At 43.8% G+C, this 24,310-nt stretch overlaps 1 protein-coding gene across 1 annotated transcript; it reads right to left on the bottom strand.

Annotated features, from left to right (window-relative positions):
- Nucleotides 1-21,871, bottom strand: LONP1 (lon peptidase 1, mitochondrial). Its single transcript, XM_021528178.2, has 18 exons — nt 21,621-21,871; nt 19,494-19,582; nt 18,974-19,093; nt 17,618-17,846; nt 17,103-17,164; nt 16,399-16,528; nt 15,854-15,937; nt 13,951-14,171; nt 12,574-12,712; nt 11,613-11,791; nt 7,391-7,478; nt 5,858-5,980; nt 5,006-5,122; nt 4,585-4,725; nt 4,334-4,499; nt 3,206-3,414; nt 1,789-1,953; nt 1-399 (listed from the first exon to the last, which is right to left on the bottom strand). Exons 3-18 carry the CDS (start codon nt 19,048-19,050, stop codon nt 235-237), a joined length of 2,295 nt encoding a protein of 764 aa, XP_021383853.2. The 5' UTR covers nt 19,051-19,093; nt 19,494-19,582; nt 21,621-21,871; the 3' UTR covers nt 1-234.
- Nucleotides 21,872-24,310: the final 2,439 nt, after the last annotated feature.

Raw genomic sequence — 24,310 nt, 5'->3', positions numbered from 1 at the left:
TGGCTGATAACATGCCCATTCCTCTGGCAAAATTGGAGATCCTTTATTGTAGATCATAATTCAGTATTAAAGACTGAAAAATACTTTATTCTAGCAGAGCCATAATTCATTTTGGCAGCTGCGCAGCAGCAATAGATTCATGTCCCACTTCAGGATTGCCCCATGTCACCCATCTCTAGGCCGGGGCCGAGTGCTTAGGGACAGAACACCTTCCAGCCATCAGGGCACAGCATGTCATCCTCCAGTGAGATCCTGCTGTGAAAATGCTATATCAAATACCTCTGTGTAGTGCTCCACAAAATGCACTTCCAGTCCTTCTGTAATGAATTCAGCAAGGTCATAATAATCCTTTTTGTTCTCTGATGGCAGAATGATGCAGGTGACACCTGCCCTCTTTGCCTGTGGGCAGAAAAAGTTGGGCTGTTGAGTCCTAGGAATCCTTCCATGTACCAGAAATAACCCCATTTCTGAAAGCAAGAGCAGTTATTCTGGAGCATGATGTAGCTTTACTCCTTTCTATGGAGAGCACCAAGGGCATTCCTGATAGATATCACCAGGGTGAAGCATGTTCTAGATCCCCCCCCAGCTCAAGCCTCAAAACACATAGTCTCCAGTGTCTGCTCAGCTGCAGGGACAGATGAGGGAAGGAGGCATTTTAGATGGACTATGTCAGCATCTTGGGGGATTATTCAGAACATTCATACTACCTTACAGAGTTTTAAGTACCTGTTTTGGCTTGGGTGACGATAAAGCCTCAGATGAAAGCAAAGTTAGAAACAGCTTGTCAAACCAACCTACCCCATCAATACCCTTAGTACAGTTCTACAGAACTTTTTGATCATCAATACCCTTAGTACAGTTCTACAGAACTTTTTGATAGGGACATCTTCTTTGGAAGAAGCACAAAAGGCAGAGCTTCTCCACCCAGGACAGGTTTGTACCCATTGCATTAGGGGTGATCCTGTGTTTATGCCTGTGGCCACTCACACTCCTCCTGCAAGTGCAGCCAGTCAGTGCCAGTACAGGTTAGTCCTCTACTGACTACTACAAACAACTACTCGTTTTTAAGTCATACAAGGAAAAGAAATCACATTGCAGAAGGCTGTAGCCCAAATATATCTGGGGGCAGAACACTGATGTGAAGCCCCAGCTCAGTGGAGGAAGACCTATTAACATTGTTGACAGAAAAATATGTGTGGTGCAAGGCTTATATAGGCCAGAATTGTAGAGGTGAAAAGTACAGAGACAGACTGAACGCGTAGAAAGGAATTGTGTAAACTGAAAACAGATGAAACCAAATACTAAATCTAAGTTCCTCTGTATAAAATGCCAAACAAATTCACAATGGAATTAGGGAACCCTATGATTTTAAGACCCTTGATTTCAAGAGATGCTTAGAGATGCTGTCAGATCTCCACTGGATGCCCTCCTCAAACAGGTAATTCAACACAGCACATGTGATTGAACTGTGCTAGTCTGACAGAGCAGACAGCTCTGACAGCCAGTTAAAGCTGTCAGTCACCTTCAATTCTGCCAGTGTAGGTGGACTTGAGCTAATGCCAACATACATGCCCTGGCACAAAGCCTAGGGTCCCATCCCTTTCCTCACAGCCAGAGACACAGCCAAGATCCCCATGTTTCCCCACAGACTTTTCCAACCTGTGTATGGAATGAAATCTGCTTCTCTCAGTTCAAGGAGCAACCCCCCACTGGCTGTCCTTGTCCCCACCCAGCCCAACCTAGGGCTCTCCTGTGGACAATGCACAGAGACAAGAGAAGAGCTCTTACTGCAATAGTCTTCTCCTTGATTCCACCAACAGGAAGAATTTTTCCAGTCAATGACACTTCTCCAGTCATGGCTACATTCTGCCTCACTGGGCAATTCATGGCCAGGGACAGCAGAGCTGTTACTATGGTACATCCTGCGCTTGGTCCATCCTTTGGGGTTGCTCCCTGTTTAAAAAAAACAAAGCAAAACTCCCCTGCTCATTCAAGAAGCAGCATAGTCAGACAGTACCCTTGTCCTTGTTGTTTTAACATTGTCCAAATTTTATTAAGCCTCACAAAGGTTTTTGCATGTGTGAGTGATGGAATCTTGCTATTTGATTTGGCTGATGTATTAACAAATGTGACATTCCTCACCTTACTCATGAGAAATAATCCACAAATGAGTCCACAAATGTGGTTTCTGGCCTGATGTCACCACCATACTCATTGGACTCAGATCTTTGAGTAAGCAATTCAGGGAAAAAAGAGCACAAACACTTTAAAGCTCTTTGTTAGACCTAAGTCAACATCACAAGGGGAGAGTGTCAAGAGTAACAAACTAGTGGAGGACAGTATCAAAAATCATTCAAGGCAGAAAAGATCAGTATATAAAGCCCCACAAAATCCAAGCCTGAACTGGTGAGTCTGGATTTATCTGAGATCAAACCTCTTTGTGGTAAGAGCAGAGGAAGTAAATGTCAGAGGGAGTAGAGACAGAGATCATGTCTGCTGTTTTCTCATCTATCAGGAAATGAATTCACAGACAACAATGCAGTACCTGGACAGACACAGAGCAAGCTGCAACAAAGACATTGCACACAGAGCACTCAGTAGTCCAGAAGTAAAGCTGGGACACAATCACAGCTCAAAATCTGTCTTCAGTAAAGCACCTGCCCAAAGCTTGTTACACAGCATGTGAGCTACTCTGAGCACTGTGGGCATTTATTTTCAGCCCCAAATATTGGACAAAAGCAATCACTGCCATTACATGGACTAGGAAGCATGGCACAGAGATCATGAATAGTATTTTCAATAATGTGTAAATGACTTGGAAGCCTTTAAGAAGGCCTGATAACACAGAAACCTAAACTTTGATGTCTTAGTAACTTCGTCCAAGCATTTATCCAAATCACTTATCTCTATGTCATGGTTTCCCCACTTGAAAAACAACAGCTACAACAAAAGCTTAGGTTTCTTTAGAAAATTATCCAAGCCCCGGTATTCTTGCCACATGCTTGCTGTGGAAAAGAATGGAAACATGGCTCATAAGAAGACCTTCACAGAAGCATGAAGAAAATGTCTTCATTCCTTGGTTCTACTGCTAGAAGAGGGCATTCTGCACAACATACGGACAAATGAATAGCCTTCCAGCTTTACATCTAAGGGAGTAAATCAGCAGGGCTGCTGTGCATGCTCTGTGAACTCTGCATCAATTTACCTCTGGCACATGCAAGTGGATATGACAAGACATAAGAAAATCATTGCTGGGGTCCTTCTGCATCAGAAAGGCTCTTGCAAATGTGTATGCAATTTTGGCACTCTCTTTCATTACATCTCCCAGTTGCCCTGTTACTTCAAGTGACCCATCCTTATTTTCCTTGTCTTTGGGTCGCCTCAGAGATGTTTCAATGAACAGAGTGGAACCTCCTAAAAAAAGAAAAGAAAAACATCTGAAAAAAGTTAAAGGAAAATTAAACTAGGATGTTTTGGTGATGCAGAAGCTACGTCAGGCATTTGGAACTGATGCTCTCTGATGAGACACTAGCCCTTGAGTAGAGAGCAACTGAAACCTGTTCCTTAAATACCTTCAGGAAGCTAAATAAAAATCTCAACAGTCTCCATTCATTGCTTTTTTGGACTTCACCTTCTAGGAACATAGATGCAACCCCTACTCAATGGAAACAACCAAGTTCTTATAATGGTTTCATGTTGTTTCCTCCAGAGAGTAAGCTGAGTTCATAAAACACTTTTAGCCACTTCAATTCTCCAGTGCCAGGTATCTATTTACCTTCTCTACCATACTGACAATTTCCTTCTTAACTACTTGAATTCTACCCAAAGTCAATTTGAGTATGAAGAGGTCATCTCCTTTGCTATGTGCTGTATTTCCATCCTGTAGTGTACATAAACCCACAAGTTACTAGGGGAGTAATCCAATTAATGCTAAGCAGCCAACTGCACCCACTCCACAGAGTGCTGGAAACCTATACCTGCCCTTAGCACCAGAAATCAAGTCAGTGTTGCACATCACTGATGAGACACAGCATTCCTCAGCTGTGCCGTGTATCACAGTGGCACCCTCCTGCTGCTGATGTTCCTAATGTATGTCATTTGTATGGGACATGGAGCTTGAAGAAAAAACATGCTGGCCCTAAGCTGAGCCTGGGCATAAGAAAGGCTCCCTTCTTCAAGGAAGTAGCATTCAGGATCTAAAGGCCAAAGAAAATTCCTTTTACTGGTGCCTGTAGAAGAACATCACTGGACTCAGTTCTGTTTGACTATTACATTCAACTTTTGAAAATTACACAGAACTGTAGGCATTAACCCAAAATTAATTTTGTCTCACCCATAGCTGTCCAGGCCAGACCCATCACCACTCCTGGGGGAGTGGTTTCATACATGCGATCCACAGTGAAGATGGGCTTTCCTACAAAGTCCTGCAGGTTTTCAGGTGTTACTTGGACCATCTCTGCTTCTCCACTCACAATTTTATAGGCAGATTTCCTGAATACCTAGGTGGAACAGTAATTTACCTCTGTAAAAAAAGCTGAGAAGGCTGATGCACAGTGGTCACAGTTACACCTAACTTCCCCTCACCTTTTCTACTTGTTTCTGCAGATTCCTCACCCCACTCTCTCTGCAGTACTGCTTGATGAGAACAGTGAGGACATCTGATGTGATTTGAGCTTTGTTTCCATCCAAGCCACACAGAACTCGTGCTTGAGGGACCAAGTATCTCTGAAAGAAATAACATCCTTCTCTTAGTATTTGTGACAAAAGCCAAGTGGTTCCAATTTACTCAACTTTCTGCTGTTAGCTCAATGCTGCTTTCTGGTGTCCACAGCCTGTGGCAAACTGGGGTTACTTTAACTATGTGTTCAAATCAAAGGAACTCTGTCCAAAATACCATGTGCCTAATTTTTTTGGACATAGTTGGATGTCAATATGTAAGCCTTAATCTACCAAAAAAAATCTACCAGATGTAATTCACATAAAGCACAACAGTGATTTCTCTTACCTCTGCAATTGCAAGTTTCTCTTCTGCTACATATCCTGACACATTGATCACTTCCATTCTATCCCGCAGTGGCTCTGGAATGGTTTCTGTTACATTGGCAGTACAAATAAAAAGTACCTGGAAGCATTAAAAGATCCTATTAAGAACTTTCATCAATCAGTTGCTTTACTCCAAGTACTAGTTCCCAAGTTCTGTGTTTCTCTGTCTGAAGGGCTAGAGCAAGATCACCCTCTCTGTGGAATTTGTTTATATCAAAAGTTTGAATTTTAGAACTATGTAATAGCATGTTTCCTACCCCCAAAATAAATGTTTAGAAATACACAACACACAAGCTGGGAAATCAGAATGGTTTGATAGGGACCAGAAAATGGGAGATCTAGATCTCACTCAGAAGTTATTTCTACCTTCTAGGAAATTAGCTCAGAATGACCCAATTATATATTATATATACCTACTCCTAATGCGTCAATTTTGTAATTTATGTCAGCTGCACAAAAAGTGCAACAGTGTGTAAAGATGACCAGTTTCAAAAGCTTCACAGCAGCATTAGGCCACCTCCCTTGACAGCAGCTCTGTCAATCATCATGTAAAGGAAAACTCTTGCCTTTTCTAGTGGAGACCACACATCTGCCCCTGGCTCTGCAGGGAGTTAGGACATATGTGGGTGATCATGTTGTTTCATGTACAGACATTCAGTTAAAACCAACTCCTGCAGACACTATTGTGTACCATTTATGTTCTATCTGATTTTCCAGCGGAATAAAATGTCAGCATCTTTTCATAGACAGGAAATCTCTGCATTGAAACATTCAGACATTCTGGCTCTACAACCTCTGCAGAAAAGATAAATACCTTTGACAAATCCACAGGAACATCAAGATAATGATCCAAGAAGTTAGAGTTCTGTTCTGGATCCAACAGTTCTAGAAGGGCTGAGGATGGATCCCCTTGATAGCCTCTTCCTATTTTATCTACCTGTGGGAAAAAAAATTTAATACTCTAAGAAGTTTCATACCATGATAAATTCTCAAGCAAGCAAGACTTTTTTCAAGGCTCCATCTGAAAATGTTCATGAGTGCTCATTAACATCCAGTACCACTCTACCAGTTTTCTGTGCACTCATCCAAGTCTCCACTATCTTCCTGTGTGAGCACATGACACACCTGACAAGACACAGGATTTTTGAGTGTTGCAGAAAATCACTATGAAGTCTCAGGCAATGTGCATACAATAAAAAGCACTACTACTAGTGGGCTACTACTTGTTAAGCTGAGATAAGCTATAGGCACAGACCAGAACACTTACTCCACAGTGAGAGGACTAGAGTGCTAGCTTACACCACTTCCCTAATATGCAAGTGCAGACCTTGCCTTGCTCTGGCCAAGGGGCAAAAAGCCTACACACAGCCATTCAAGCAGAGCTGGGTTAGTGACTTGGGCTGTTGTTATAGTTGTAAGTTGATTGAGGCTCATGAGGACTTCCTGAAGTCATCTTGAACAACCTCACTGGTCATGTAGGGCCACTAGAACCAGGTGCCCAGGACCATGGCCAAGGTCATTGACTCATCCAGCACTGTGAACTTTGCTTCTGAGGATACAAACAAGGCCACTGCTTCTTCTCCCTTAGGAGTAGTGTGAACTGGATGGCCTCAATGAAATTTGCTGCTACAGCCAAGGCAGGGATTCTGGCCAACACCATGGAAGTATCACAACCTACAGGTTATGATAGGTTCCATTACCTTTCAAATTATGATACTCATTGGTTACATCATGCTGCAACAGATGACAGTTTATTGGTCCCACATACCATTCCTCCCAAGAATCTGCTGTTGGTCCTTCCCAGATATGGCACACAAGAAGGCCAGAACAACCTTCAGTCTGTTCTGAACACCTGTTATTATATCCTGTCCTTATCTGCTTTTCAACAAAGCATTAGGCTGGTAGTCCTGACTCATTCTCAAATCAGACCACAAATTGATTGTAAGTATCTTATTCCTTAGAGTCCTGCTTTAGACCTACTGAGAGAGTGACTCTAGCTAATAATCACACAGGCAACAGTGAATTTGTGCACAGTGATGTGCTCACACCTATGTAGGAAACACAAGAACTACAGAATCTCTGAATATCCAGCCAGGTCCATTAGGATCCAAACAGCTATAATTTAATCAGGACACAACTAGAATTTTAAAGCTTGAGTCTGTTATAAGGAGAGAAAACAAACTATCTAAAGTATCAGTGTCACCTAGAGAACTTGAGAGCCCAGCTTCATATAAACAGAAAGAACATGACATTTTTAAGAGAGTTACTGCTTCACCTTTTCTCTGGGGATCACTAATTGATACAAGCCTTTAAGAGCAAAACCTAGAAGAAAGATGAAATACTTCACCTCATCAATCAGTATAAGTGGATTCTCTGTCTTGGTCTTCTTCAGACACTGGATGATTTTTCCTGGCATTGCTCCGACATATGTCCTCCTGTTTTACCAGAGACTGTATTTAGGGAACCATTGAAAAGCACAACACGTATCAGAGCATACATCACACAGCTGACAGAACAAGTATATCCCACTGTGAAACAAGTCTTTATTTCTTCAACATCTATCAAAAGCATTCTGTATCACAATATTAAGCACCAAGACCCACCTAGTCTATTTCTAGTAAAGAACTGACATGAATTTTAGCAAAATACTCCTAGACTACAGTTTTTATCTTTAGTTTTAACCACTTCTCAATTAGAGAAAAGCAAAGAGGTTAGGCCGAGGACAGAGCTGTTTGAATTTTCATGGGTTTTGGGAAAGAAATGTTAGAAGGGGTAACATTTCACTTCCTCACTTGATAGGGACAAAAAGACCAGTGTAAATCAAAAGATACTAAAGAAACAAATTGATAATAGTAAAAATATAACCTTTCTGGTTTCTGGTATCCAGAAACAAGCAAAAGCAAAAAGGGTAACAACAGAGTGAAGGCTGAGAGGCACAGAACAGAGAACATCTGAGAAACATAGAAAGTATTTTTCTCTGCTTCTGGGTAAGACAGAGCCCTGCAGGTTCAATTTACTTCACAGAATAGCTACTCTTACTGGTTTGAAAACAGCGCTGGTTTTATGCTCAGATGCAGACCCTCTGCTCTGCTCTGGTGAGGCCAGACCTGAGGTGTCGTGCCCAGTTCTGGACTTAGGAGTTCAAGAAAGAAAAGGAACTGCTTGGGAGGGTCTAATGGAGGGCTGTGAAGGTGATGAGAAGACTGGAGCATCTCTCAGAGGAAAGGCTGAGGGAGCTGGGCCTGTTAGCCTTTATATGACTGAAAGGGGATCTTACCAACATGTAAAAATATCTGAAGGGTGGGTGTCAAGAGGACAGGGCCAGACTCTTGCCAGTGGTGCCCAGTGACAGGACACAGGCCAATGGGCACAAACTGAAACACAGGGAGTTCCACCAGAATATGAGGGGAATCTTATTGAGGGGGTACATTGAGGGGGGCAGAACCCTGGAAAAGGCTGCCCAGAGAGGCTGTGGGATCTATTTCTCTGGAGACATTCGAAACATGTCTGGACACCATCCTGTGCAACCTGCTGTAGCTGAACTTGCTTTACACAGAATCATACAGAATCACTGGGTTGGCAGAGACCTTTCAAGATCACCGAGTCCAACCCAGGCCCAGCACCTCAACTAGACCATGGCACTGAGTGCCATATCCAGTCCTTTTTTAAACACATCGAGTGATGGCAACTCCACCACTTCCATGGGCAGACCATTCCAGTACTTTATTGTCCTTTCTGTAAAAAACTTTTTCCTAATATCCAACCTATATTTCCCTTGGTGCAGCTTGAGACTGTGTCCTCTGGTTTTGTCAGTTGCTGCCCGGTGAAAGAGACTGATCCCCACCTGACTACAATGACCTTTCAGGGAGTTGTAGAGAGCAATTAAGGTCACCTCTGAATCTCCTTTTCTCCAGGATAAACAACCCCAGCTCCCTCAGACATTCCTCACAGGGCTTGTGTTCCAAGCTCCTCACCTGCCTTATTGCCCTTCTCTGGGCGTGCTCAAGTATCTCAACCTTCTTTTTCTAAACTGAGGGGCCCAACACTGGACACAGCACTCAAGGTGCAGCCTCACCAGTGCCAAGCGCAGGGGAAGAATGACCTTGCTCCTGCTGGCCACACTATTCCTGATACAGGCCGGGATGCCACTGGCCTTCTTGGCCACCAGGGCACAACTGCTGGGTCATGTTCAGCCGGTTGTCAACCAGTGCCCCCAGGTCCCTCTCTGCCTGGGTGCCGGATCTCACCCTAGGTTGGGGGTGGCTCCGTGTGGTGGAAAAATCTCTCCTCCAACCCGTGCTTTCAAAAAAAAGCTCTGAAGTCTTCTGTTGTTCGATCTTTATTGCAAGCTGTCTAAAATATTTTCTTCTCGGGCTGCTGCGGCTTGCTCACAGCTCAGGCAGAGGCACAGACACACCCTGACATCCTCTCTGACTCCTGACTGCTTCTTCTCTCCCCACCCAGGGCTGCTGCTGTCTTTTATATGGTACATTATGTGTTAAATGTTTATAGTTTTTCCCCAATGCCTATTACCTATATTAAATGGTGCCTTTCTACTCTAAACCAATCTGTGAGTGCCAACATCACCAAGAACATGGAGGTAAGGAAAAAGAAAGAGGGAGGATAGGACAGGCTCAATTACCTCCATCTTAAAACTTCTGACCCCCATTTACAAAACCAAAACCCCCCTGTACAAGACTTAAAACCCTTCTGTACAGCACTCAAAAATTCTTCCCTTTACTTTGTGACCACTTCTACTATAATATCTAAACTTTTGTGACTTCTTGTTCTTCCTGCAAAGTTGGTAAATTGTTCCATGGTTCAAACCCAAAATCACAGATGTTTCCAGCTGCCTGCCAGGGTCTCAAATGCTTCTGACCTGAACCCGGAACACCCAAAAATGTCTGAGAGACATTTTGAGTTCCGACACCTAGGCACTGATCAGCCACACCATCCCCAGCCTATAGCATTGCAGGGGTTTCTTGTGCCAAAATGCAGAACTCAGCACTTGGACTTATTAAACGTCATCTTATTAGACTCTGCCCATCCATCCAACTGTTCCAGGTCTCCCTGCAAAGCCCTCCTACTTTCCAACAGATGGACACACATTCCCACTTTAGTGTCATCTACAAATTTACTGATGTAAGACTCATCCTCATCCATGTCATCAATAAAAATATTGAACAGAGCAGGCCCAGCACAGAGCCCTGAGGGACGCCACTGGTGCCTGTCCCCAGCTGGATGCAGCACTGCTCACCCGCACACTCTGGGCCAGCCATGCAGCCAGTTCTGAGCCCAGCACAGAGTGCTCCTGTCCCAGCCGTGGGCTGCAGCTTTTCCAGGAGTGTGCTGTGGGAAACAGGGCCAAAGGCTTTGCTGGAGTCCAAACAGACACATCCACAGCCTGTCCCGCATCCACCAGGAAGGTCACCTGGTCGTGAAAGGAGACCAGGCTGGTCAAACAAGACCTAGCCCTCCTAAACCCCTGCTGGCTGGGTCTGACACCCTGGCCATCCTGTAAGTGCTGTGTGATGACACTCAGTGTAAACTGTTCCATGACCTTACTGGGTACTGAGGTCAGGCTAACTGGCCTATAATTACCTCAAGGATCCTCCTTCTCACCCTTGTTGTAAATGGGTATCCCATTGGCCAGCTTCCAGTCATTTGGAACCTCACCAGTGAGTCAGGACTGCCAGTAAATGATGGAGAGCAGCTTGGCAAGCTCATCTGCCAGCTCCATCATCATCCTGGGGTGGATCCCATCTGGTCCCATGGATTAATGAACATCCAAGCAGCTCAGCAGTTCTCTGACTGCCTCCCCCTGGATAACAGGGGGCCCATTCTGCTCCCTGACACCACCTACTAACCCAGGAGGACAGTTGTCCTGAGGACAAGCCATATTTCCACTAAAGAGTGAGGCAAAGAAGGTGTTAAACACTTCTGCATCTCCCCTACTTTAGCAGGGGAATGGTCTAGACAATCTCCAGAGGTCACTTTCAATGCCAACCATTCTAGGATTTTTTTTGTAAGTAGAAGGAAAATAAACCTATGGAAGGGTCAGATCTACCCATTTTTTGTTAACTTCTTGTTTTCCCCATGAGTCTACAGATTTTTTATTCACTTCTTGTTCTCCCCATGAATGTTCTTGTTTCCACATTTTCCTCATGCAGCATCTCCATCCTGATTATTTGGAAACCAAGTCTCAATCATACCTGAACACATATGTGAATGACTCTGTTCAAGCTGTGACCATTCTCTAGTTTTGACATCTACACACATGCATGTATTAGCATTTGTCATCAGTCCAGTGGTTTTGAGTAGCTCACTCAGCTTTTCAAAGCTGAGAATACACAATAAACAGGGAGAAACTGCACTTAAAAGCACAAATATAATTATCTTCCAAACTCCAACTTTTGCTATCTTTGTCACCTCTTTCTGTATCTCAACTCCTGTCAGCAAGGGTTGGCAAAACAGAGACGAGAATTACACACATTGTTCAACTTCAGTTAAGATTCCTATTTACTTCAGTAAAAACTGCTGGATAGAGAAATTTCTCAAGTTACACTGACCTGTGTCCTTTTATTTCTGCTACATCAGTCATCCCTCCAACACTGAAGCGGAAGTACTCTCTGTTTAGGGCTCTGGCAATGGAGCGAGCAATACTGGTTTTGCCAACTCCAGGGGGACCATAAAAACATAAAATCTTCCCCTGGGTGGATCCTCGCAGCTGGCTGACTGCAATAAATTCCTGTAGAACAGATAAAGCACCAGCAGTGAACAGAAGGGAACGTCAGCAACACCAAAACACATTTGTTATCAGGTCAAGCAGTGATTACAAAACAAGCATCATACACTAAACTGGTTCTCAAAGGACTTGGGGGAGGATAAGTGGAGAAGCTAAGTCAGGATACTGATGCATCTGTTTTGCCTCTGGTTATTTATATGCTTGGTTGTCCCCAACTTCTGTGCTCTGTATCATCTCATCAGAAGAAGCAGTCTCTCTCCACTGCCTTGGAGTGAGAAGATAGAGTTCAAGTTCTTCTCCCAGCTTCTCTTGTTCTCACCTGAGTCTCTCAAGCTACATGTGAGCATCTCCTATTGTATCACTCCCATGTGCTAAGTTAAGCTTGTTCTTATTTCACACTTCTTTGACAGACAACCCTCAAATAACACTGAACAATTGAGAAATCAAAAGATCACAGTTCAAAACTGAAACTTCAACTGATTATACACCTACAGTGAAGAAATGACTGTGCAAGTGGGAAAAAAAAAAATCAAGAGATTGCTTCCCTTGGACACTTACTTGCCCAGCATTTAGTGCAAACCAGAATATTGCAGTTTGAAATGAGAATGTGACCTTCATTGCCAGAAGTAACTAAGTACATGAACTGATTACCAGAACATTTGGGTCTTTCGTGCAGCTTTATGTTTGATGCATGAATTAACACCAATTAAATGGAGACTGCAATCTGAAACACATCCAAAATGCCTGATGTTAAGCAGTGTGTGAAATGCGACACACCGCCTTACCAGAATTCGCTTCTTGACGTCATCCATTCCATAGTGATCCTCCTCCAGAACCTCTTGGGCTCTAGCAAGCTCCAGGTTCTCCTCGCTACATTTACCCCATGGGATGGATGTCAGCCAGTCCAAATAGTTCCGTGTAACACTGACAGAAACACACAAATGAGAGTAATTGACCAGCTCATGTCTTCCTCCACCACCTTCCAAAACAACTTCATCCAGAAGAAGGGGGATATGAACTACTAATGGAAGAGAGCCTATGAAAAGCACATCACTATTTGGGTTGTCACTGCTAACCTTTTTCAGTCTTCACCTTCCCCCCCAAAAACACCAAAGCTTTTTTTCCCAGCTTTTGCTTTTCTGAAACAAAGAAACTCCAACACTACAGAGAAAGATTTAAGATGAGGAAAATGATGACAGTATGGAAGTTAACAGTAGAGATAATCAGCATAAACAAACTGAAGAGAACACAAGTGTGTCAAACCACTACTCACTGTTCTAAAACTACGCACTTAGATCAGGAATTCAAGTGTACAGGGAGGTCTGCACAACGCAGTAACTCTCAAGTTATGCACAGTCATGGACATAGGGAAGAACAGCCAGGCTGTCTGAGAGCAGGATCCACCTGAGGCCAATTGCCATGCCACCAGAGCTTTGGCTTTTTTCTCCCAAGTACTTGCTTTGCAAATTTGCAATCACTGCTACAAATCTGAAGGAAAGGGAAAGGTAATAATGCTGCCTGTGAAGCCCAGTATGTCTTTTCTATGATTGCCAAGATGCTGCTCATCCAAACGTATGCTTGCCCTTAAACACAGTCTTTTACTTTGTAAAAGATACTTTCAAAAGCAAAGACCCAGAACATTAAGAGAGCTGATAAGTACACCAACTGCTGTATAATATAGCACACTCTGACTCAACAGACAAGAAATGTTCACTTTGACCTTTGTTTCTAACAATTCACATCACAGAACACATGTTACAAACTATTCATTCACTCCTTAGCAATTCAAATACTTCAGTAACCACCTCAGGTAGCTTGACCAATGACATGTATTAGCTTTTCTCACATCTACTGAAGACACTAAAGTACGGGAAAGAAGAGCCAAAACTGAAGGCAGAAAAAGTATCACTGAACATTTCATGAGGAACTAATTGCACATATTGTATCTCTAGCATCAGACTCAAAGAGAAAAGACCTAAAATGATCAAAAGAGGTAGACTACGTAAGTAAACACAGGCAATTTGGAGAAAAATCCTATAACGTAATGATATGCTACGGGGAAGGGAGGGGAAGGGAGGGACTAAAGTAAGTGCTTCACAGAACTGCACTGATGTTTCACTCTCCCAACAAACCCTGACAGCATGACATGGCCATGCACTCACTTGAATTCTGAGGAGTGATTATCCAACAAACCCAACTTGTTCAATTCTTCATCAATCACATCCATGACATGTTTTGGCACTACCAGCTCCTTTAGTCGCTCACGGAACTTCTCTTCTATAGCATCCTTGTCCTCTTTTTCCAGACCTAGTTCTTTCTTAATTATCTTCAACTGCTCTTGAAGAAGATACTTGCGATGTGTTTGTTTGATCTTCTCTTCAACCTAGACAAAGCAACAAATATGGTAACTAATGTGCTCCTGGTACAGACCATCTAACATCAAACACTTCCAAATACTTCTCAGTTATAATGTTCCCAGCAAAAATACTACTTGGAACTAATCTGCAGTGTATTCTAACACAATAAGTGACTTAATAACATACTCCAGCACCCTCCATATCTTGGTGGCCTTCACTGGCCATGATTCAGTGCTTCAATGTTCTCTTTGTGTTGGGGAGACCAAAAGCTGGGCAGAGTAATGCAGATGTGACCTCCTTAGTACCAGAGAGGGCTAACCACTACTCTCTACCTGCTGCCTACACAGAGCAACTGAAGCTCAGTATGTAGTTGGCCTTCCTTTTCACAAGGACAGTCTACTAACTCATGGTGAGCCTCCTTCACATCAGGGCTTCAAAGTCCTTTCCTGTATAGCTAATTTCTATCCTGATTATTCCAGGCCTCGTCTGGGACTATGAATTTCTTTAGCAGAACTTTAGTAGGTTCTTACTGACTCCCCGAGGGGATACCACTAGTAGCTGGCTGAAGTTAGGATTGTGATCAACATGGTAAAGTCTTTCTGCCCATTAATCTAGCGAATTTTTCACCAACCTCATACTACATACTTCCAGTCTGTAACATCTCAATTTAGTCAGAATACTATTACGGTTGACCTCAGCAAAGGCCATGCAAATGTCAAGGTATACAACAATCATTGCTAGAATCATAGAATCATTTAGGTAGGAAAAGATGTCTGAGATCATTGAGTCCAACAATTAACCTAGCCCTGCCAAGCCCACCATTAAACCATGTTTCCTTTCTGTGTTCTGGGCCTTCTCATAGGAGAAGACAATTAGGCAGGTTGCTTTTGGGAAATCCCTTCTAGCTGTCCCAAATCATGTCCTTTTTCATATGCCTGACTTATTGGAGAATTTTCTCCATAATCTTCCCAGGGACTGGGGCAGGTTAACATGCCTACAGTCTCCCCAATTCTCTTTCTTGGAAATGGGCATGGCATTTACCTTTTTCTGCTTCCCAGGAACCTCTCCCATGACCACAGTGCTTTAATGATGAGTGAAAAAAACAGATAATGACATTGATAAGCCCTCTCAGCATCCCTAGATATATATCTGGTCCCAGAGGTTGTATCTGTTCAATTCAATTAAGAAGTCTCCAACCATTCCAATCCCGGTCCAAATGCATTTTGCACTTAATATGAATTCTAAAAGCCCCAGTTACTGGGAGTTAACAAACAAAACATGAGTCAGTATTCTCAAATATTTGTACTTCACATACTTCATTACCATTTAGATGCAGTTACTGTATTCTGATTCAATCTTACAACAGACAGGAGCTACTAGAGTTCACAAGAGTTAGCAGAAGGTGATTTGAAATGACATTGTGCAATTTACACTAGTACATACTATATACAGTATTAGGCTCTATATTGTTACATGGATGATTGGTAAACTGCAGACCTCTAGATATATCTGCTTGCATGAAACTATAACTTAGACACAATTTAATGGCAGATGCTGTAGCCTTATGTCTTGTTACTTCTACCATGTGCATGAAAAAACACATTTCTAACAGAAAACCTTAAATCTAAATAATGCACCCTTTAGAGCACATACCCATACTAAGCATCACAGTGGTGGACACAAGGTATTTGTTACTCCACAAACTTACCTCTCTTCCAAGACGCTGCTGAAGTTTGCTCAGCTCATACTCCTTTTTCAGAAGGGAAAGAGCTTTATAAAGCCGTTTAGGAATCTGGAAAAGATAGACAAAAAATGTATTTTGAGCAAAAAATGAGTTTTGAGATGCCATACCCTTGTTAAGTAACACACACAGATATATATATATATATATATATATATACACATACACACACACTTTCTCCCTCCCAGAGAGAAAGACAGAATAAAAAACTCCAACAGGTTGTCTGGGAGAGCTTTATAGCATTTGCAGATGTGGAAAGACCAACATGTAGCAACTCCATAGCAGTTAAGAAAATTATATGCTGCCAAAGATGCAGAGCACTCTGATTTAACCACAGTGCATCAATACTAATGATCTACTTTATTCTTCAACAGGAATCTAGTCACTGCTATTAACGTATCATCAAAAGTAGCACTGTAGTATCTTCTCTACTGAAGCTGGTAAGAAAAAGGTGACATACAACAGATATACTGATTCCATTCACATTGCTTGAGTTAAAAACTTCATCTTACACTGGTTTCTTCCAAGATGTCTTGAAGTTCGTGTGACTCTGCCCCTGTTAGGGCTGCACCCATGTCACTCAGATAGATAGGGTTATCTACCACACGCTGTCCAGCCTGCATCATCTGAAGTACAGACTCTCTGAAAAGAAAATGGAAAAAAACCCAAAATGCTCTGTAAATCTATATTCAAAATGGAATATCCTAATTTACTTGTCAGACAGTGCAATAGAATGAAACACAGCTCAGTTCCATAGCAAACTATTTTTGAAATTTGACTGTAGCAATACTCAGTAACAAATAGACAAATCACTTGGTTTAGAGGAATGATCACCAATATATAAAATGAAGTAGCTGAAATGCTCTCCAAACAGTTATGTAGGATTTTTTGTGCCAGTATGCCAAAACTTTTATCCAGCTTTTAAGACATGGATCAGATCATGATGCTTATTGCATTGCAGTGGGTTTCACTTAGACCCAGATCACCTGCCTTAGGACTTAATTGTTCTATGTTGTTTCTAAATTGCACATCAGGTTTCCAAAACTTTGATTCCAACAATGGACAGAGTTTATATCCCAAACCAAAAATCTATGTGACAATTCAGCAAATATTTCTACCTCATTACAACAGAAAAACAAGTGGTATAGAAAATGTCAGTATCTTCCACCCTGAGAACATGCTGTTCTCAAAGCAGGGAAGCATGGGAAGGACATACCTGTACAAGGGGTTCAAGGCAATGATGTCCCGGATTGTTTTAACGATTTCTGCAGTAAGTGCCTATAAACACAACAAAATCTAATCACCAAAAGAATGGAAAAAGATAGGCAAGATCTCAGTACAAATATTACATTCCCCAGAGTCCAGCCACTCACTGCAGTGGTGGGCTGTGATGATTCTTGGTGCTGGGGCAGTTCCTGCTCACAAGAAAGGCAGCAAGGCCTCTAGGGTGGCTTTCTGCATGCACAGAACTTGACTGGCTCTTGGCCAGAAGATACAATCAGGTTGAACACCCAAGCCAACTTCAAGGAAACACTCAGTTTGAGGGAGGTGATCACATAGATTTAAGTGCAGACTAGCCTCTTCATTCAGCAACTTTTTGAAGTCAACAGTTTTAAGGAACTGAGCTGTTATAATGAAAATTCTTTACTTTCATATAATCCCCTTGTGCAGTGACTGTGAGAAGGAACTAGTTTCTGCAGCCTGAAATTACAGCCTTACTAATTCACTTACTTTAACCTCTTCTGTGATCTGAAAATCTTCATGAACCACATTCTCTACTTCTACCATGAGAACTTCCTTTGAAGAAGCAGCTACAGGATCTAGTACCAACTCCACATCTTGGTCCTTTGTTCCAGGCTCCTCTTCAGCCTCCTTTTTAGGTCGCTTCTGTTTCCTTCTAATTTTTTGTTTGTTCTCAGGTTCCTCAGGCTCAACCTCTAGTTGCTTGTTTATACGAATCCTGAAAGCCAAAAGAAACCAGCAACAATCTCCCTGTTACATGAGATATCAGCTCTTTAGCATGAAAAGGAGAGTCTAAGCTGTATTTTGAACAATCTAAAATTTAGAAAGGACACACATTTGCAAGACACCATGTTTCATTATTTTGGCTTTTATACAGGAGTTTCCTTTTCTGTTTCCCTATAAATGCTCCTCAAATCTGGTATCTAGTGTGGTTCCTATGGATATGATTGACCAGTGCTTCCTGTCTTAATCAAATATAAAGACCAATCCTAAAGTTATATCTCAGGAATACCAAACCCTTCCAAGTTATAGGGAAATATTTATATTCCAAATAACCCCAAACCAGTAGCTTATTTCCAAAATGCAATCAAACATGGCTGTGCTTTGATAAAGCAGCAAGAGGTCTAACACTTCATTTGAAAAGGAACTGACTTGTGAATTCACGCAAATTTAGTTTTGACATGACTGCTCATTCTTTGCTGTCCAGAACAAATGCAAGTGAAGAAAAGTGAGAAGGAAAAAAAGACATGCTTCAAAGCAAACCCCACCCTGTTCCTTTGACCATGTTTCTGTCCTTGTGTTTTTCCTTCTAAAGGAAATTACTTATTTGATGTTTTTAAAAATATAATTTCTTAACTTAGTTAAAAATACCTGGCATAAATGGCTAAAACTAGATTTTCAGCAATAATCTTATTTTCTTCAGTTCTGGGGCAAAATTATGACTGGGGCAAGACATAATTAAAATTCTGAACCCCCCCCCTCCCCTCCCTTTTTAAAAGCAAAAATACTGGCTTGAATTAATTCCAGAGATTTTTTTTTTCACCAAGCCTTGCTGTAATTGTCAAAGTAACTGCTAAATTTCAGCTTAATGAAAGTTTGCTTGCATCATATCACAGTTGGTATGACAATGACATGCGCTGTCTCTTTTGTTTTGCAGCTAACCTGTCACAGCTGTGACAGGATATGGAATATCCTGACACTCACAGGATATGGCATGGTAACAAAGGAAAAACTTGCCATACATAAGTTGTGTAGAAAAAAATGCATGTATGTGGTGAAACTGATAAGGGATATCTCTGTTTAAACAGCAGCCTGGTGAGATGCAGTGAAGTACAAGTAACCAACCTTCGGTGTCCCATGACTATCATACGCAACTTGTCTCCAAGATCCTGCATTTCATGAATCTGGACAAAAGTTCCCATTTGGTATATTTCATTCAGATCCTCCACCACATCAGATTCATTGCTATTGAGCAAAAAAAATTGAGTAGATATTCAGAAACTGGAAATAGTAGGTCAGATTAAAAAATTTTTAAAAATCACTGCAGAACTTTAAACTTGACTTTGGTGCAAAGACACTTAATCCCCATTGCTACCACCATGTAACCCCTTTCCAAATCACCCAAATATCTGGACAGCTCATCTCCTTCCCAAACAACACCATTCTTTTCTATATCAAGACTCCAGCTCCCAGCAGCGCTGCTGGTGGCAACAAAGACTTTCATAGCATGAGGATGGTCCAAGACCACCCATAATTTCTGCAATGCTGTCCAAGGCAGGGCATTTAGGATGACAGCTTTTAGTGTAAATACAACCTGGACAGCTTATTTTTGTATTTTTTAAAACGATCAAGAGAAACAACTTACTTGTCATCCTTTTTAAGAAAAACACCAGCATAAGGCTGGGCAAGACGAACTTTCCTCCTCAGCAGTTCAACCAGCTTCTTATTTTTCACCTAGGACAACAGGTATGCAATCAGAGGTGGATTTTCTGTAATCTTTGCACTCCCAAGGTGTAAGGCCAGGCATGATGACACCCTACAACTAAATTATGAAGTTGGAGCTTGTACAGTTCTAGTCTTGTCTCCATTAGAGGACAGTAATATTGAAGTGGAAAAAAAGGTAAAGAAACATGAAATTTAAGTATTTTGAACAAGTCACTTCCCAGTCGAGATAAGACAAGCTCAAAGGATGGGGGAGGAACTAAGACCTGTACAAGTCTTACAAGCAAAAAAGCTTGTAAGTTACTTAACAGTATCTTATGTTATATCTTTCTGTTGCTATCACTGTTCCCTTCCCCTTCCATACCTGTGCATCCTAGCTTTCTGCTCCTGATGGGGAGTTAGTTCACCCTTCCCTATCAGTTACCTGAATTCTGCCACAAAACCCTAGTTAAAATGCTCTTCTCCAAAGCCTTCTCTGCTCAATTCCTCTCCTACACCCATGAGTCTTGAGTTCCTGCTTTGAGTTTCAGCCACTATTTCTTCCTAGTTTACTTTCTTACTTCCCTCTGATCTCTAGATGCCACACACCTGTCCCTGGCAGATCTCCCAGCACCACTGGAACTGTTAATCACAGCAGGCTGAATCCTCAGTGACCAAGAAAATAACTGCTTGTGAATTCTGCTGTTCGCATGAAGTCACCCTGCCAGCCACTGAGTGCTCTTCAAAGTGATGGACATAAGCTGCATTGCTCAATTCTTTGCTAACAATCAGCATGGTTCTGACAGAATAGCACGAGTAATACCACCACTGTTGGCCTATTCTAATCTTAGCATACCTATTCCAATTTTGTGCAATTTTATTTAGCAAAATATGCTTACCAATGTTAGAGACATTAACAGGAAGAAAATCAGTAATTTCATAGGCACTGTAGAGACTCGACCTTGTCAGGTAAATTGCAGCACAATGAATTCACAGGATAAGAGAAAACATTTAACAATTCTGTGAGACATTGTTGACCTAAGCATTGAAATTGATAACTTCTGTACATAACTGTTATATGACTGCATGCTCTTAATAACATATAACCTTCTCCTTCCCCTGACACATTTGTAAAGATGCTAGAAGATGCACATATTAGAATCTGACACGCAGAAAAATACTACAGTAGAAATAACATTATGCTAAATAATACTACAGGAACAAGAAAATATTGATTTATTTCATACTACATTTACTTCAAAATCAGACTGGCAACACACCAGAGAGGCACAAAAATACAAGTACTTTTTACAGATTGGGCTTCATTTAAGAAGGAAGAAGTATTTCTGGCCTGTAAGCTCAAGAAACACATCACTGATATAATTCATAACTATTAAGATCACACTCGGAAATGGCGACTGCCATCCCCATCCCTCAACACCCTCTCCCACCGCAGCTATACTGCTCTACACCGTATTCCTGCCTTTTTCTTGCAGCTCACAGCTTGCTGCCTTCACCAGCACGGGTCTCGGTGCTCTGACACCAGCCTACGGCGCCGAAACAAGGACACGTTTGTTTAACCTTCATCAGAGAACACAAAAATGACAGTGAACTTCGAGAGAGTATGTGTGAATCGCCGACCTTCTCTGTTAGAAGCAGAACTGCTGACGCAATTACAGTGAAACTTCAACTGGCCCAAAAGAAATCGTTATCCCGACAGGACTGGGTTACAAAGCTCGAGATAAAGGCCGAGCAGCGGCTGCCCGTGGAGGTCACGCTGCTGCTGCCCTGCTCTGCAGTTCAAGGGAGGCGCCCAGGCAAAGAGAGCGGCCAGGAGAGGCGGCATCGCCAGCGGCGGGGTCAGTCGGTGACCCCCGCACGGCCTGGGGTGATACCACCCCGGCACTCCCGCCTGAGGCCGCAACGCCGGGCTGAGCCGCCTCCGGCCGCTCTGCGAGCCAGCCCAGAGCACCTCCCGCCGAGGCTCCGGCACCTCGCGGCAGCTTCCGCCCAGGCCGGGCCGGCAGAGCCGAGCCCCGGCCCCGGGACCGAGGGCTCGGCGGCAGCTCACCTCGATGATCTTGATGAAGCGCGGGAATACAGGGTTGCGTGTCACGGCGATGAGCGGGACGTTAGGGAAATGCTCCGGGACGAGCAGTGGCGTCAAGGCCGTTATGACGGGCCCGGGCCCGGCCCCGCCACTGTCCGCCCCGCCACCGCCGCTGTCCTCACCGCCGCCGCCGCCTTCCAGTGCGTCGCCCCCAGGCAGACCACCGGGGCTGCGCTGGTGCCAGCGTGGGCCGGCGCTGAAGGTGGCGCGGGGCGGCGGCACGGAGCCCGGCGGGGCCGGGACGGCAGCGGCGGGGGCCCAGAGGCGGCGCCGCGTGGGCCCCAGGGCGGGCCCGGTGACCGCAGGCCGCCAGCGCCCGCACAGCCGCCACCAGCGCGCGGCCGCCATGCTGCCGGCGCGCGCGCCTCACTTCCGCCCTCCCAGCAGCGCCCGCCCCGCCCGCGCGGGGTCGCGTGGCGGCGCGCACGTCCGAGCCCGCCGGGAGCGCGAGTTCGAGCCCGGGTCCCGGCCCCGGCCGAGCGCGGTCGGCACGAGCGTGGCTTTGGCCACTGCCCGGTCTTCCCTTTCCTCCTCGGTTCCCTGCAGTCGGCTGCCCAAAAATGGAGACTCTATAATTTGGCTGCCCAAAAATGGAGACTCTATAATTTGCCTAATGACCCTGTGCCACTGCTCCGGCAGCTTCTGTGTAAAAAAGTATTTCCTGAGATTCCGAGGGAGCCCCCTCCCCCCACCGTGTTTCGTTTTGTGCCTATTGCTTCTTGTCCTGTCACCAGGCACTACTGAGAAGAGCCTGGCTCTGTCTTCACACCTCCCCTAAGTAGGTATTGCTCTACATTTATGACACCCCCGAGCCTTCCTTCAGCAGGCTGCAGTGCCAGCTCCCTCAGCCTTTCCTCAGGGGAGATGCCCAGTCCCTCCATCATCTCTGCAGTTCTTCTCCGGACTCTTCATGGTGTATCCGTGGGCGCTTGTAGTGGAGAGCCCACAGCTGGATGCAGCTCGCCAGCCGTGGCCTCTGCAGTGCTGAGGCAAGGCTCCCGTTCCTGAACCTCGCCGGGCCAGGACAGGCAGGGGCACCGCAGTGTCTCGGGTTCAGCTCAGGGTCCAGCAGAGCCCTCAGGTCCTTCCCCACAGAGCTGCTCTTCAGAAATTTGGCCCCTCGTGTGTCCTGGTGCATGAGGTTATTTCTCCTCAGGTGCAGGACATTGCAGTTTTTTTCATTGAATTTCAGGATGTTCCTGTCAGCCCATACTTCCATCCTGTTATAACTGAAAATTTGTCCAGCAAAAGTAATATGAAAAAATAAAATATTTCTTTTGCAATCAAATTCTATCTAGCCAGCCACAAGGAAAGAACAGAGCTGAGCCCGGGGTCGGCACTGGGTGTGCATCAAAGAAGTCAGCCTCAGCAGAGGCTTCCTCTATGCCCACACACCTCCATCCTGGCACAAGCGGTTTTTATAGGGAAAATTCTGTCTGAGGCCAAGATTTCAACAATCAGTCTTTTTTTCTATTCAGAGTCCATAGGTTAATGAGATTTTCTTTTGTTGAATCCCTTGATGAAATTTATGGGAATTCGGGAACTCTGCATTCACATGTATCTGCCCAAGGATTTCCATGATATCCATCTTGGGTCGTTTGTGAACGATCAGCACCTGGGGTTCCCCCCGCCATGGCCCATCTTCTGGCGAGCGTACCTTCTTACTTGTAAACCAGTTTCTAATATACACCCAGGCTCGCTTGAGAGGGTGGAGGGAATCCTAATACAAACGTGTATACTCTAACAAATACTCAATATCACATATATCATATCAGAAATGGCACGAAATATATCTACTACATATAACACTGTTCAAAGATTAAATTAAATTTAAAGATTCAAAGGAGCCTTGAGACTTGTCTCAGTGGTATTTGGTGAAAAGACAATAGGCAATGGACACACATTCAAAGACAAGAAATTCTATTTAAACTAAGAAAAGCATTTTTACAATGGGAGTGATTGAGTGCTGGAACAGTGTGTGGAACATGCCTCCTTGGAGATGTTCAAAATCCAATCACACAAAGTCCTGAGCAGCCTGCGCAAGTTATTCTGTTCTGAGCAGAGGGATTTGACTGGGGATCTTCAGAGGCCCCTCAGCCAAACTGCTGCTACCACACAGGAGTCTGCATGGCTGGGGGGGCAGGAGGGGTGGGCTAGATTGCAGATGTACCCCAAGTAGACTATTAGACCCTAATGGCCCTGGGCAGCCTTCCTTGGGACCCACACCTCAGACCTGCTCATAACTTGTTTTTGTCTTATGATCTGACTTCCGAGTCTGTGCTGTTGCCTTTCTTGGGTGCTGGGGGACTAGGGATGCTCTTTCCCCAGCATCCCTGTTATTCAGCTTGATTCTTGTCCCTTAGGGAACAGAAGAAAAAGGGGTATCAAGGGGAGAACAGCTTTCACTTTCTGCAGACACCTTGCCATTAATGCAACATTTTAGCAAGTAATGTAAACCCATTATTGTTTAAGCCTCTGAGACCTCTTCCACATAACCTTTTTTGGGGGTGGATTTTCCAGATGGAAGTATGTGCCTATGTGCTGTCTGGTGCAGATGAAGCAAACCTCATGTAGCTTTGTCAGTTTATGGACATATGCCAAAGATGGCATCAAAGAAGAATCTTTGGGGAAAGGCCTTGTCAAAATCTGAG

Source organism: Lonchura striata, chromosome 28, assembly GCF_046129695.1.
Source record: "Lonchura striata isolate bLonStr1 chromosome 28, bLonStr1.mat, whole genome shotgun sequence".
Classification (NCBI taxonomy): Eukaryota; Metazoa; Chordata; class Aves; order Passeriformes; family Estrildidae; genus Lonchura; species Lonchura striata.
Note: the sequence above shows the minus strand (reverse complement) of the source record. Positions and strands in the feature narration are given on the sequence as shown.